Raw genomic sequence first — 12,918 nt, 5'->3', positions numbered from 1 at the left:
AGTTGTGAGTTCTTAGTATAATCTGAGTAGACCCTCTTCATATAACCCACAAAAAGATCAAAAGTGACAAGCTTCTTCTATTGATGAAGCTATATCAATTAACAAGAATTCAGATTTAAGCACCAACAACTTCTATGCATTTGTGTAGTTCTAGACAGAAGAAAAAAGGTTTGTGTTTAAGTTATATACTACTTCTCCATACTTCAGACATGATCTTACATTATTAGTTATCTGAAGCAAGTGTGTGGCACAGAGAAGAGGAAACAAGAGGAGAAAATTTAAATGGGACCTGGACTGCTTTAGTCAACTTCAAAGATGGTTTAAAATTTCTTCCCAGAATAGTTTCAGATGTTAGTGAAGTTGATTGAAAACCAGTGGGATGCAACTGCTAAGACCCAATATCCTAACAGTACGTGAATTAATACTTTCACAAATATATCAAGCTTTCTATGAAAAATTGTACTATCTTTAAGCAAAACCATCTGCAAGGGTCTTAGTACCATTTAATACAATGTATTGCTTTTCTCCATTACTTAAAATACTTTCCCTGAAAAAGAAGTAGGTTAGAGACTTCTACAGATTCCAAATATGATTTTAAGGCTTGAATGGCAGACAAAATTGGGTCAATTAATATATCAAAAGAGGAGGAAACAGTGGATTGAACAATCTGTCAGTAGTTCAAAAAGCAACTAAAAGCTGTGGCCTAACACAATTGTGATGAGAACACCTTTTGGGTACTTTAATCACTTTTGGGTACTTCAAAGTCTAGCATAAATTTTTTCTACACCTACACTTCTCTTTGCATATTTCTTTTAAGGATTTGTACTACAAACTAGAGAGAATGGGGGAGCACTCCCCATGTCCCAGCAAAAGAGAATATGTGAGAAACAAAATAAAATATGCAAAATAGGCTCTCTCGTCACTTAGATATCCCACAATATATTGCAAAAAATCAGTAGCTGTTCAGAGAGTATTGTAATTGAAACCTAGGTAAAGCCTGCTCATAAGTCACAAAAATCAAAGATCTAATTGTGGACAGCTGTTTATTCAAGATTTGGCGAGTCAGTTTCTGGAAAGAATACAAGTTGTATTTTCACCACCAAAGAGGCTATTGTGCAAATAGATGATTTCCATCAGTAACTGAAACCGCGTATGAAGAGTTGGTATTTCTCAATGTGACAAGTAATGTAAAATACATTTGTGGCAACATGTGAGCTCTTGACTTTTAGGGGTGAGGTGCCAATTGATTTAAAGAACTTGAGCGGGACTTGTCTACACGAAGAGCGGTTTGACTAAAAATGTGATTTTAAATTAATTTAGTCATGTCAGTGGACTGGACTGTGTGGACACCTCAGTTTAAATTAGGCTCATTTTGGTTTTTATAAAATAATGCAAATAAACTACTCTTCAATCAAAATAAGGGATTGTCTACACTTACAGTGCTGCTTCTTCTGTTGCCACAGGTACTTCACCTTCCTGAGAGGTGGAAGCTATGTTGACAGGAGAAGCCTTCCCATCAACATCAGTGTCTACACTAGGAACTTATGCCAGTACAACTATGTCACTCGGGGTGTGGATTTTCCATACCTTTGAGCGACGTAGTTATACACAAGTTCCTAGTGTAGACTAAAGCTGTGTCTACACTGCTACTTTCAGTGCTGAAACTTTAGTTGTTCAGGGGTGTGAAAAATCACCCCCGAGTGACAAAAGTTTCAGTGCTGAAAAGCACCAGTACAGACAGCAATTTATCGCCAGGAGTCATGCTCCCAGCAATAAAGCTACCACCCCTCATTCGGGGTGGTTATTTTTTATCCCCCAGCGATAAAGCGCGACTACACTGCCCACATCACAGCGCTGCTGTGGCTGCACTGTAACATAGGCTTAGGGTACATCTACACTGCCCAAGAGTGACCACACAGAGGCTTTGCACTGGCTTAATTAAGCCTGTGCAAGTTTGTGTGTACACAACACTTCAGAAATCTCATATGATCTAGTGTAACTAATCCCATTACAGTATTGTTACTTATTGACAAAGTATTTTATCAAGCCTCAATTATAATCACTGAAAGAGTACATGTTTATACTTAGGTTTGTATTTTTCCTAAATATGACAAGGGTTAATTTAAAAACAAAAAATTAACCCCAAAGTTATTTCATACATTTAGACTTAACACATGCCAGGGAAACTGACTATAAAGATGCTTGAAAACTGCTGAATTGTGACTAAAGAAGTGTTGGTATAATCTAAACTATGACATTCTTACAGGATCCCCGACCTGGGGTATTCTATCTGCTACCCAAGATCCATAAACCTGGAAATCCTGGACGCCCCATCATCTCAGGCATTGGCACCCTGACAGCAGGATTGTCTGGCTATATAGACTCCCTCCTCAGGCCCTTCGTTACCAGCACTCCCAGCTATCTTCGAGACACCACTGACTTCCTGAGGAAACTACAGTCCATTGGTGATCTTCCTAAAAACACCTTCCTAGCCACTATGGATTTAGAAGCCCTCTACACCAACATTCCACACAAAGATGGACTACAAGCCGTCAGGAACAGTATCCCCGATAGTGTCACGGCTAACCTGGTGGCTGAACTTTGTGACTTTGTCCTGACCCATAACTATTTCACATTTGGTGACAATGTATACCTTCAAATCAGCGGCACTGCGATGGGTACCCGCATGGCCCCACAGTATGCCAACATTTTTACGGCTGACTTAGAACAACGCTTCCTCAGCTCTCGTCCCCTAATGCCCCTACTCTACTTGCGCTACATTGATGACATCTTCATCATCTGGACCCATGGAAAAGAAGCTCTTGAGGAATTCCACCATGATTTCAACAATTTCCATCCCACCATCAACCTCAGCCTGGACCAGTCCACACAAGAGATCCACTTCCTGGACACTACGGTGCTAATAAGCGATGGTCACATAAACACCACCCTATATCGGAAACCTACTGACCGCTATTCCTACCTACATGCCTCTAGCTTTCATCCAGATCATACCACTCGATCCATTGTCTACAGCCAAGCGCTACGATATAACCGCATTTGCTCCAACCCCTCAGACAGAGACAAACACCTACAAGATCTCTATCATGCATTCCTACAACTACAATACCCACCTGCTGAAGTGAAGAAACAGATTGACAGAGCCAGACGAGTACCCAGAAGTCACCTACTACAGGACAGGCCCAACAAAGAAAACAACAGAACGCCACTAGCCATCACCTTCAGCCCCCAACTAAAACCTCTCCAATGCATCATCAAGGATCTACAACCCATCCTGAAGGACGACCCATCACTCTCACAGATCTTGGGAGACAGACCAGTCCTTGCTTACAGACAGCCCCCCAATCTGAAGCAAATACTCACCAGCAACCACACACCACACAACAGAACCACTAACCCAGGAACCTATCCTTGCAACAAAGCCCGTTGCCAACTCTGTCCACATATCTATTCAGGGGACACCATCATAGGGCCTAATCACATCAGCCACTCTATCAGAGGCTCGTTCACCTGCGCATCTACCAATGTGATATATGCCATCATGTGCCAGCAATGCCCCTCTGCCATGTATATTGGCCAAACTGGACAGTCTCTACGTAAAAGAATGAATGGACACAAATCAGACGTCAAGAATTATAACATTCAAAAACCAATTGGAGAACACTTCAATCTCTCTGGTCACTCGATCACAGACCTAAGAGTGGCTATCCTTCAACAAAAAAGCTTCAAAAACAGACTCCAACGAGAGACTGCTGAATTGGAATTAATTTGCAAACTGGATACAATTAACTTAGGCTTGAATAGAGACTGGGAATGGATGAGTCATTACACAAAGTAAAACTATTTCCCCATGGTATTTCTCCCTCCCACCCCACCCCCCACTGTTCCTCTGATATTCTTGTTAACTGCTGGAATTAGCCTACCTTGCTTGTCACCATGAAAGGTTTTCCTCCTTTCCCCCCCCTGCTGCTGGTGATGGCTTATCTTAAGTGATCACTCTCCTTACAGTGTGTATGATAAACCCATTGTTTCATGTTCTGTGTGTGTGTGTGTGTGTGTGTGTATATATATAAATCTCTCCTCTGCTTTTTCCACCAAATGCATCCGATGAAGTGAGCTGTAGCTCACGAAAGCTTATGCTCTAATAAATTTGTTAGTCTCTAAGGTGCCACAAGTACTCCTTTTCTTTTTGCGAATACAGACTAACACGGCTGCTACTCTGAAACCTGACATTCTTACAATTATCCATGCCTTCCCACATGGGATGACAAAGTCTTAAAACACCAGCCACATTCAAACCAGCAACTCTGTCTATTACAGCAGGTGCTTAGATTCTACAGTGATAAGTATATCTACTAGCAACCTACTCTATTAGTTTTGGAGGGCCAACTATAATTCAGTGATAAAGAAGTTATAGAGATTCTTGTAGAAACTGAATGATTTAAGCTTTTCTTTAACTATTAGGTGAACAATCTGTAACAGCTGAATTCAGACCTTTCATATTTGTGAAGCATCCAGACTTGTGTATTTACAAATAGCAAACAAATATGCAAAACTGCTCACAAATTTCACCCTGTGCATTGCTGGCTCCAACAATTCTGTATTTCAGCTGTGATCATCACTTAATTCACATAGTTCCCGTTCACTGACTGGATGAACAAGACTTTATAAAACGACTGCTTCCTCAAAATCAGCTTAAATTTAGTTTTTAACTAATCTAAGCTACAGTCCTAAAATTTACTTTGTGAACCAGTTCGGTTTGTGAAAACCCCCACAAAATACAAGCAAGTTTCAAACACGGTCAAATGAAAATATTTAGAAATCTCTAGACCATTGACAAAAATTCTCACTATCCTCTCAGTTCTATTAGCCTTACCAAACGTAAATCTTGAAAAAACTACATTTAAACTGTTAATTTACAATGGTTACTCAACATTTTCAGAATGCCTACAAAATTAATCTAGATTAAAGTGCACCAAAGATGATTAAAGGTTCTGAAACAAACCCAGAAGATAATTCTTAAAGCTCCTTCGCTAACTGAAGCTTATTAAGTACAGGCACTGCTATTAGCCAGGATGGGCAGGGATACAAAACCATGCTTTGAAGTATCCCTAGCCTCTGTTTGCCAGAAGCTGGGAATGGGCAACAGGGGATGGATCACTTGATTACCTGTTCTGTTCATTCACTCTGAAACACATGACTTTGGCCACGGTCAGAAGACAGGACACTGGGCTAGATGGATCATTGGTCTGACCCAGTATGGCCATTATTATGTCCTTATATAGGCCTGAATTTCACATTTACACTAAGGCTCCTTGACATCATTCTGGCAATAGAAAGGGGCCTAAAAGTGGATGTAAAGGGACCTTAGTGTTACTCAGAATCAGCCACTCTAGGCTACCAAATCCCTCTCCTTATTTTTTCAACACAATCAATATGGCAACAGGAGTTGTTGCCAAAAGTCAAGAGGGATGAACTGAATTACATTGTATTCTAGTTTTTTGTAGTTTTATGTGGAACATGAGGACCCAGTGTGACACAGTGGCTGAGAGCACTAATGTGATCCTGGGATGCATAAACAGTGGAATCTTGAGTAGGTGTAGAGAGGTTATTTTACCTCTATTTAGCACTTGTGTGACTGCTTCTGGAATTATGTCCAGTGCTGCTGTCCACAATTCAAAAAGGATGTTGATATATTGGAGAGGGTTAAAAGAAGAGTCATGGGAATGATCAAAGGATTAGAAAACCTGCCTGATAGTGATAGAGTAGACTCAGGAGCTCATTTAACAAAAAGAGAAGGTTAAGGAGTAACTTAATCACCATCTATAACAGAGGTGGGCAAACTACAGCCCGCTGGCCACATCCAGCCCGCGGGACCACCCTGCCTGGCCCCTGAGCTCCCGGCTGGAGAGGCTAGCCTCCATCCCATCCCCTGTTGTCCCCCCTCCCCGCAGCCTCAGCACGCCACGCCGCCAGCGCTCTGGCCCGCCGCTCCTGCTGGGCAGCATGGGTGGCGTACTGTGGCTGGCTCCAGCCGGGCAGCAGGGCTGCAAGCTCCTGCTGCTCTGAGCAGCATAGTAAGAGGGCGGGGGGAAGGGTGGATGGATAAGGGGCAGGAGGTCCCGGGGGGGGCAGTCAGGGGACAGGGAGCGGTTGGCTAGGGTGTGGATAGGGGTTGGGGCAGTCAAGGGACAGGGACCGGGGGGGATTGGATAGGAGGTGGGGTCCCGGGGGGCGGTTAGGGGGACAAGGGGAGGTTGGGGAGCAGGGAGAGGTTGGACGAGGCTGAGGTTCTGGAGGGAAGGGTGTCAAGGGACAGGGAGAAGTGGGGCTGGGATAGGGGGTGGGGGTCCCAGGAGGGGGCGGTCAGGGGACAAGGAGAAGGGGGGTTTGGATGGGTCGGGGGTCCTGAGGCGGGCAGTGAGGAGGCGGGAAGTGGGAGGGGGCGGATGGGGGGCAGGCTATTTGGGGAGGCATAGCCTTCCCAACCCTGCCCTCCATACGGTTTTGCAACCCCGATGTGGCCCTCAGGCCAAAAAGTTTGCCCACCCCGGTCTATAAGTACCTACATGGGAAACAAATATTTAAAAATAGGCTCTTTAATCTAGAAGAGAAAGGTCTAACATGATCCAATGGCTGAAAGTTGAAGCTAGACAAATTCAGACTGGAAATAAGGCATACATTTTTCACAGTGAGCATAGTTAACCATTGGAATAATTTACCAAAGGTTGTGGTGGATTCTCCATCACTGAATTTTTAAATCAGGATTAGATGTTTTTATAAAAGGAATTAATTTGGGGGAAGTTCTATGGCCTACATTATACAGGATGTCAGACTAGGTGGTCACAATGGTCCCTTCTGGTCTTGGAATCTAGGAATTTATGCAGTAGACTAATAGCTGACTATTTGTCAAAGTAAGGGAGGTGGAAATGAAAAGCAATTTTACTTCTGCTTCAGCTTTCTCCAAAAGAAAAATGATGAATAAATTCATAAGATACTTAAAGGTTTTACTCGACCACCCCGTCTTCCCATTAAAGGTAGCCTTCAATTTAGACAAAAAGTGTTCCATGAAGCGGCATCAAAGATTTCCTGATTTCATCACAGTTTCCCAAAGACATCCTTACCTGTAAGATGTTTGTGAAGAAGTCATGGTAGAACATAGGCCAGTCTTGTCGGCCAATGTCCACAATGACTTTGCAGAGCTTGTTCCTGATAAAATAAGGTAGAGTTTTGTGGTGAGCTAGTAGGAGTTTGGGCAGGCAGCTGCGTATCTCCATTTTATCTTGAGATGGGACCCCAAGCCACATCTTATTGATCAGGTTCTGAAAGAGAGGCACATCCTGATTTAGCAGATCTTAAAAGACACAAAGAGAATTGGCTTTAGTGCAACATTACAATCAGTGGTTAGACACGATGTCTAGAGAATCAGATGGAGGAGTGGATATTTGTTATCAGGCAAGTAGCTTTGGGAAAAATTTTGTCTTTCAATACATTTCATTTGCAGAGTTTTACAACAAGTCTGTTATCCTCAACTAGTGCATGGGTGAAAAACTACCCTTAATCAGTAACGTGACGCAATCGTAAGTATTGCTACTTTAATTTACTGCCAAAATCAGGTAACTATTGGCTAGCGTTGCGACAGATGTGAAAGAATGGTCAAAGTAATTAGAATCTAGAGCACAAGAACTTAATCTGGACCTTGAAAGTGATTCTGTGTGGCCCTGGGCACATCTACAGATAAAGAAACTAAGGTAGGAGCAAGTGGGATAGGTCCCTTACAAAACTGGAGGATGTATTGCTTAATGTTTGTAAAGTGCTTTGAATGTAAGCAGCATTATGTGTTAAATAAAAGATAGGGAACTCTAAAAGGTAGACAAGTTGATTTTAAGAGAAGCTCAATGACCAAATGTCAAATTTATGGTGTTCTTCCCTTTTCATATGCTGCTTCGTATCACAATACACTAACAATTTTCTATCCTGAAAAATATAGGCAATTTCCATTATTCTAGTATCATTTTTTCTACTAGCATGGCTTGAATGAATCAGTGTTTTTATGAATCTGTAAAACAGTCACTGGTTGGCAAGTCTCAGTATAAACAATTCAGGCCGGAGCAGGCCTGATTTTTGCATATAAAGTCTCAGTGCCCTCTTAACCCTACGACAGCTAGGTTTCCTCTTTTAAGAAGGGAAACATCATAGTAAATAGAGAATCATCATAGCTCCTTCAAGGTAGAATGAGAACCAAGTTCTGCTTTGGATGAAGTATGGGCCTTCTGAAGTTTTTAAATTTAGAAAGTCCATGTCAATAGGCCTTTAATGGAAGAGTGCTAACTTTAGTAAAGGAGTTTTAACTCACTTAATGGCAAAAATCCATAAGAAGGCAGAGTTGTGAAGTATTTTTCCTGCAATGCTGAAACCCCATTTAGAAGCTCTAGAACATTAGTGGCTATTAGTAGCTGAGCCTGTTAAGTAGATGTTTGAGGATAATAGATTCAGGAAGCCTGCTTCTGAGGTAATAGCTCTACCCAGTCTGAAGCACACGGCAGGCAGAAATTAAAGACAAATAGCTTATATAGTCAAGAGGATCATTATAAAAGCTGGCAAGCTTTAACTCATGGCATGACAAAGCCAATTCACGGTATTCAGGCTTCAATGCAATTTAGACTTGAAGCCACCATGAAGTCTCCCAAAGAGGTCAAAATTTTATGGTAGGGAGCCAACGTCCAGAGCTACAGGTTAACAGTGACAAAGGAATTGCTTATAGGAAGAATACAGGGCAATGACAAAACCCACAACACTGAGAGCCCTCACAAAAAATCCATATTAAGAGTAATTCCAGAAGTGTACTGTGTATACATGAAATTTCTTCCATGTAAATGGGATTTTAAAGTAGTAACTTCCTCTACCTGCCCAATGTCTTTGGTAACAAGTTCCCCTTTCCCAGAAGATCAACTAGCAGCTTCCATTTGAAAGGAGAGATGAGTGGGAGAGGAGGAAGAATTTCAATAAAACTCTTTCATTTTTCTATCTCTTTCAGAAAATATCAGCCCCCATAAACCTCCTAGAATAAGTTTTGGGTTTACTGTCCTGCTTTTGCTGATAAGTTCACTGTTGCCATATAGCTGATCAAACAGGACTAAGATAGCTGGAATTAATTTTAGAAATTCCAGGTTCTAAATAGAAAGATTTGAATCTCTAACCTGGAGTTTATTTCCTTAGAGTTTATGCACTGGACAGTGATTTCTTTGTTCTACTAGGCTCTGGACACAATTATTTTTCAGAGCTACATTTTTCAGTGAGGCAGAAAGGGGCAGGAATCAAGCTAGGTTGCCAAACCCATGAAAATAATTCAAATTGCTGGAATTTGTAGCTCCATAAAATTCCTCTTTAGACAATAGCATGGTCTCCCTATTATTTTTGTCTTAGTTACTTCTCCTAAGACGAAGGATGCGCCAGTGGTTAGGGTGGTGGACTGGGACATGGGAGACTCTGATTCAATTTTCTGTTCTACCACAGACTTCATGCAGGAAGCAAGTTGCTCAGGCTCTGGCTCTGTAAAAAAGGCATAATAGCACTTCCCTACTTCACCGTAAATTGTGAGGATAAATACATTAAATATTGTGAAGTGCTCACTATACTACGGTAATGAAAGTTGTATAAGAATCTAAGAGAGATCAGCCACTGACGGCAGTTGGTCAGCAAGTCAGCACTAAGCCCCGTTTCTGGGCATGGCCCAGTCTGTTTTATCCCAATGGCCTATAAATTTTGTACATGTCCTCTTAGCTCCAGATTTCCTCCATCACAAGGCTCACAATTGCCATGGAGCAAAGGTTCATCCCATAAAGTAACAGTTGCAAGTTAGCGTGCAGCTTTCAGCCCCACTGCTCAATTATTTTTGTTTGATCTCTTTAGTATGTCTTATCTGTGTCCTTATACTTTTTGGAAACATCTGGAATTGCTACACGTCTGACATCACCAGAATAGTTTGCTTATTTATCGGGGTAGCTGTTTTGAGGGAAAACTTTGAATGCACCCCTGGTGTGCTTCATTTTCTTAGCACTCTCTTTCCCCTGCCAAAAACTTAGTAAAGTACACCTGCAGAAAGAGTTGTACGGGAGTTTCTTTTTAATCACAGTAAAAGTTTATGGTATGGCCACCCTAAGTGGTTTGTCCACAATGATGTCAGTAGAAGCCAGTGGGGTACTTCTCCTTTGCCTACTGAGGTGCAGTTTTCCTTACTCTGAGCTGTGTCAATCATCTCCTGTTGCATTTCCTGGGATCAGACTCCGAGCACGAATGAACAACACAGCTAAGAATGTGACACAGATGAGCAAGACAAAAATGCTTTAAGTAAACTAATGTAAAGTATGTAAAGACTATGCCATTGCAATTCAATAAATAGGTTCTTTGCACCACTATTTTAGAGAGGACCTAAAAGTAAGGATGCAGAATAATATGGTAGAACAAGACACTTCACATGCTTACTGATACATCAGTTGATTGTATTCTGTGAACAGTTATCAGATATTTACACACAAGTCAGTGTTTGGGTTTTTAAACTTTCACTTAGTTCTCTTTTATAGCTAGGTAACAAGTGGGATGTGGTCTTCCAGCAGAGTGATTTTACATCTTTGACTAATTCATAGGCAAAGCAGAATGAGCTGTCAACCAGATCTCTTAGATCCCATAAAATAAAAGGAATTTTGTCATACCCTTTATACTAGTTTGTGGTATCTAGCTTTACATAACTGAGTTAGCATTTCTGATCTGTAAAAGATCCATCCATAATTCTGTGAATTACATCAAAATTTAAGACGCTGTCCTCAATTCTAGACAATTCCTAACTATCTGAAGTCAGCAATAAGCAACTTTCTCTATCTGTACGCAAGGATTCATATTCCATTTTATTTTCTCTCAAACTGCACTTGAAAAAATTCCCTTTGCAGGAGAACTATAAAAGCAAGCCATGTCCATTTGCACTTCAGTTGGTTCCCTCTTTAATCTTAAAAAACTTATAGTTAATATGAACCATTCCAAACACAAATCACACCAAATAAGAGTTAATGCAGAAGAATCCACTAATTATGCAATAATGGTGTTCTGGATAAGTTTACCTTTTTTCTTATGTCTCACCTCAAACACTGTCAAACTGTACATCATTACGTAGTCATTTCTTGTGCTTGACAGGAAATAGAGGCAGAATCTCCAGGCGCCTATCTGCTGGGCAAAGTTATTCAGAAGCTCCTCTGGGAAAATCAAGCATCAACAAAACATGTGCATTAATATTCATAAGCTGTCTTCAGACCAAGACAATATTTGTTTCCATAGCACCATAAAACTAAATGGAACTTCAGATATTTTTCAAATCTGATCTATCAACTATCAGTTTAATAATGCTCAGACAACCTGAGCTACTTCAAAAACAGCCACAAAAGCTACCCAAAACCTTTAATGCAACCAAATGAGTAGGTGCATAGTATCAGAATTTGTTGTGTATGATTTTAACATTCCCAAAAGCATAACGTAACAACAGACTTGGGTTAGATTAGCTTGATACTAATTTCAGAGTAGCAGCTGTATTAGTCTGTATTCGCAAAAAGAAAAGGAGTACTTGTGGCACCTTAGAGACTATGCTCTAATAAATTTGTTAGTCTCTAAGGTGCCACAAGTACTCCTTTTCTTCTTGATACTAATGGAACCTTTAGATCCACAGCACAGATCTGTCACCTAAAATAAGACACCGATAGCAGTAAGATGAGATAGCAGCAGTAGGTTGTCATACTCTATGTGGACCAGCCACTAGAAGGAGTGGATCTACTTTGCCAGGGGTCTTTACAGATGCTTCCTTTTCTGTCAGCAACACTTGGATTCAGGAATCTTGGTTTCAGTTGCAGGTTCTGTAGAAGAATGTGCTCTGGGGGGCACAGATTTTTCTACCTGTGTTCTCCAGCCTGTTCCTTTCCATCACTTCTGGCTTCTTGTCCAAGTCCTCCTGCCCCAGCACCACTACCACCGACTCCTTGTTTCAGTCTCCTTTCATTGCCCAGCCAGTTCCAGTATATTCCCAAGCCCTCTTCCCAGCCTTTCCTCCACCTCAGACTCCTTGTCCCCTCTGCATTGTAGTCAGTCAGCTTTCTCCTTTGCTATGCTGCCTGAAAATCAGGAGAAGGGGCAGAGAGGAGTAGGGGAGCACTGAGACTACAGGTGAGTGTCTCCCTGCTCTCAACTCCAGTGCCCAGAACCATCGAAGCTCACAGCACCCAGGACCAGCAGTTGCAGGAAAAGTCCTCCTCAGCCCCAGGGTTGATCAATCAATGCAGAAGGAATCTTCTGAATTTAGCTGCCAAGCTAAAATCTCTACTGAACTTTCTTAAAAAAAGATGCCCAAGCCAATGTATTTCCCCTGTTTTCAGATATTGCTGAACTGTTTTTTGCTCACATTTTCAAAAAAGAAATCTGAGGCAGACACCCAGCTTGCAAAATTTCAAGCTTAATAGCTGAAGTTTGGCAAAGTTTGAGCAACTGAAAACTGCACCTTACATTGGGAAGTGTCAGACAAACCGTAACAAGAGCCAGTACTACCAGCTCTGCCTCTAACAAATAAGAAAAACAAATGGCAAAAGTTGGGATACTGGTCCACTTGAAAGTGGACATGGGTAGAATTTAAGGGTTTGTCTACAGGAATGGTTTGCAGCAAGCTGGGGCATGAATTTATCTTGCACTTGCCAGCCACAGACTGACTGGCCATGTGGATGCTGCTAACAAGCATTAACAGTTTAAGGAGTTTTCACCTAATCCCATTTCAAAGAGGACTAGATGAGTTTGTTAATGCATGTCAGTACAGCCTACACGGACAGTCTGTGGCAGGATAGCCCAGGATAGATTCACAGCTGAGCT

General features: G+C 41.6%; 1 protein-coding gene across 7 annotated transcripts in view; it reads right to left on the bottom strand.

Moving 5' to 3' along the window:
• XPO6 (exportin 6) overlaps positions 1–12,918 on the bottom strand; it is a 122,442-nt gene that overhangs the window by 71,230 nt on the left and 38,294 nt on the right. For all 7 annotated transcript variants that reach the window (XM_038418805.2, XM_038418806.2, XM_043493528.1 and 4 more), the window contains 2 exons: positions 11,155–11,267; positions 7,146–7,343 (listed from right to left, as the gene is read on the bottom strand). In XM_038418805.2, the coding sequence (XP_038274733.1) occupies positions 7,146–7,343; positions 11,155–11,267 (311 nt within the window). The remainder of the gene's footprint in view (positions 1–7,145; positions 7,344–11,154; positions 11,268–12,918) is intronic.

Source organism: Dermochelys coriacea, chromosome 10 (genome assembly GCF_009764565.3).
Source record: "Dermochelys coriacea isolate rDerCor1 chromosome 10, rDerCor1.pri.v4, whole genome shotgun sequence".
Lineage (NCBI taxonomy): Eukaryota > Metazoa > Chordata > Testudines > Dermochelyidae > Dermochelys > Dermochelys coriacea.
Note: the sequence above shows the minus strand (reverse complement) of the source record. Positions and strands in the feature narration are given on the sequence as shown.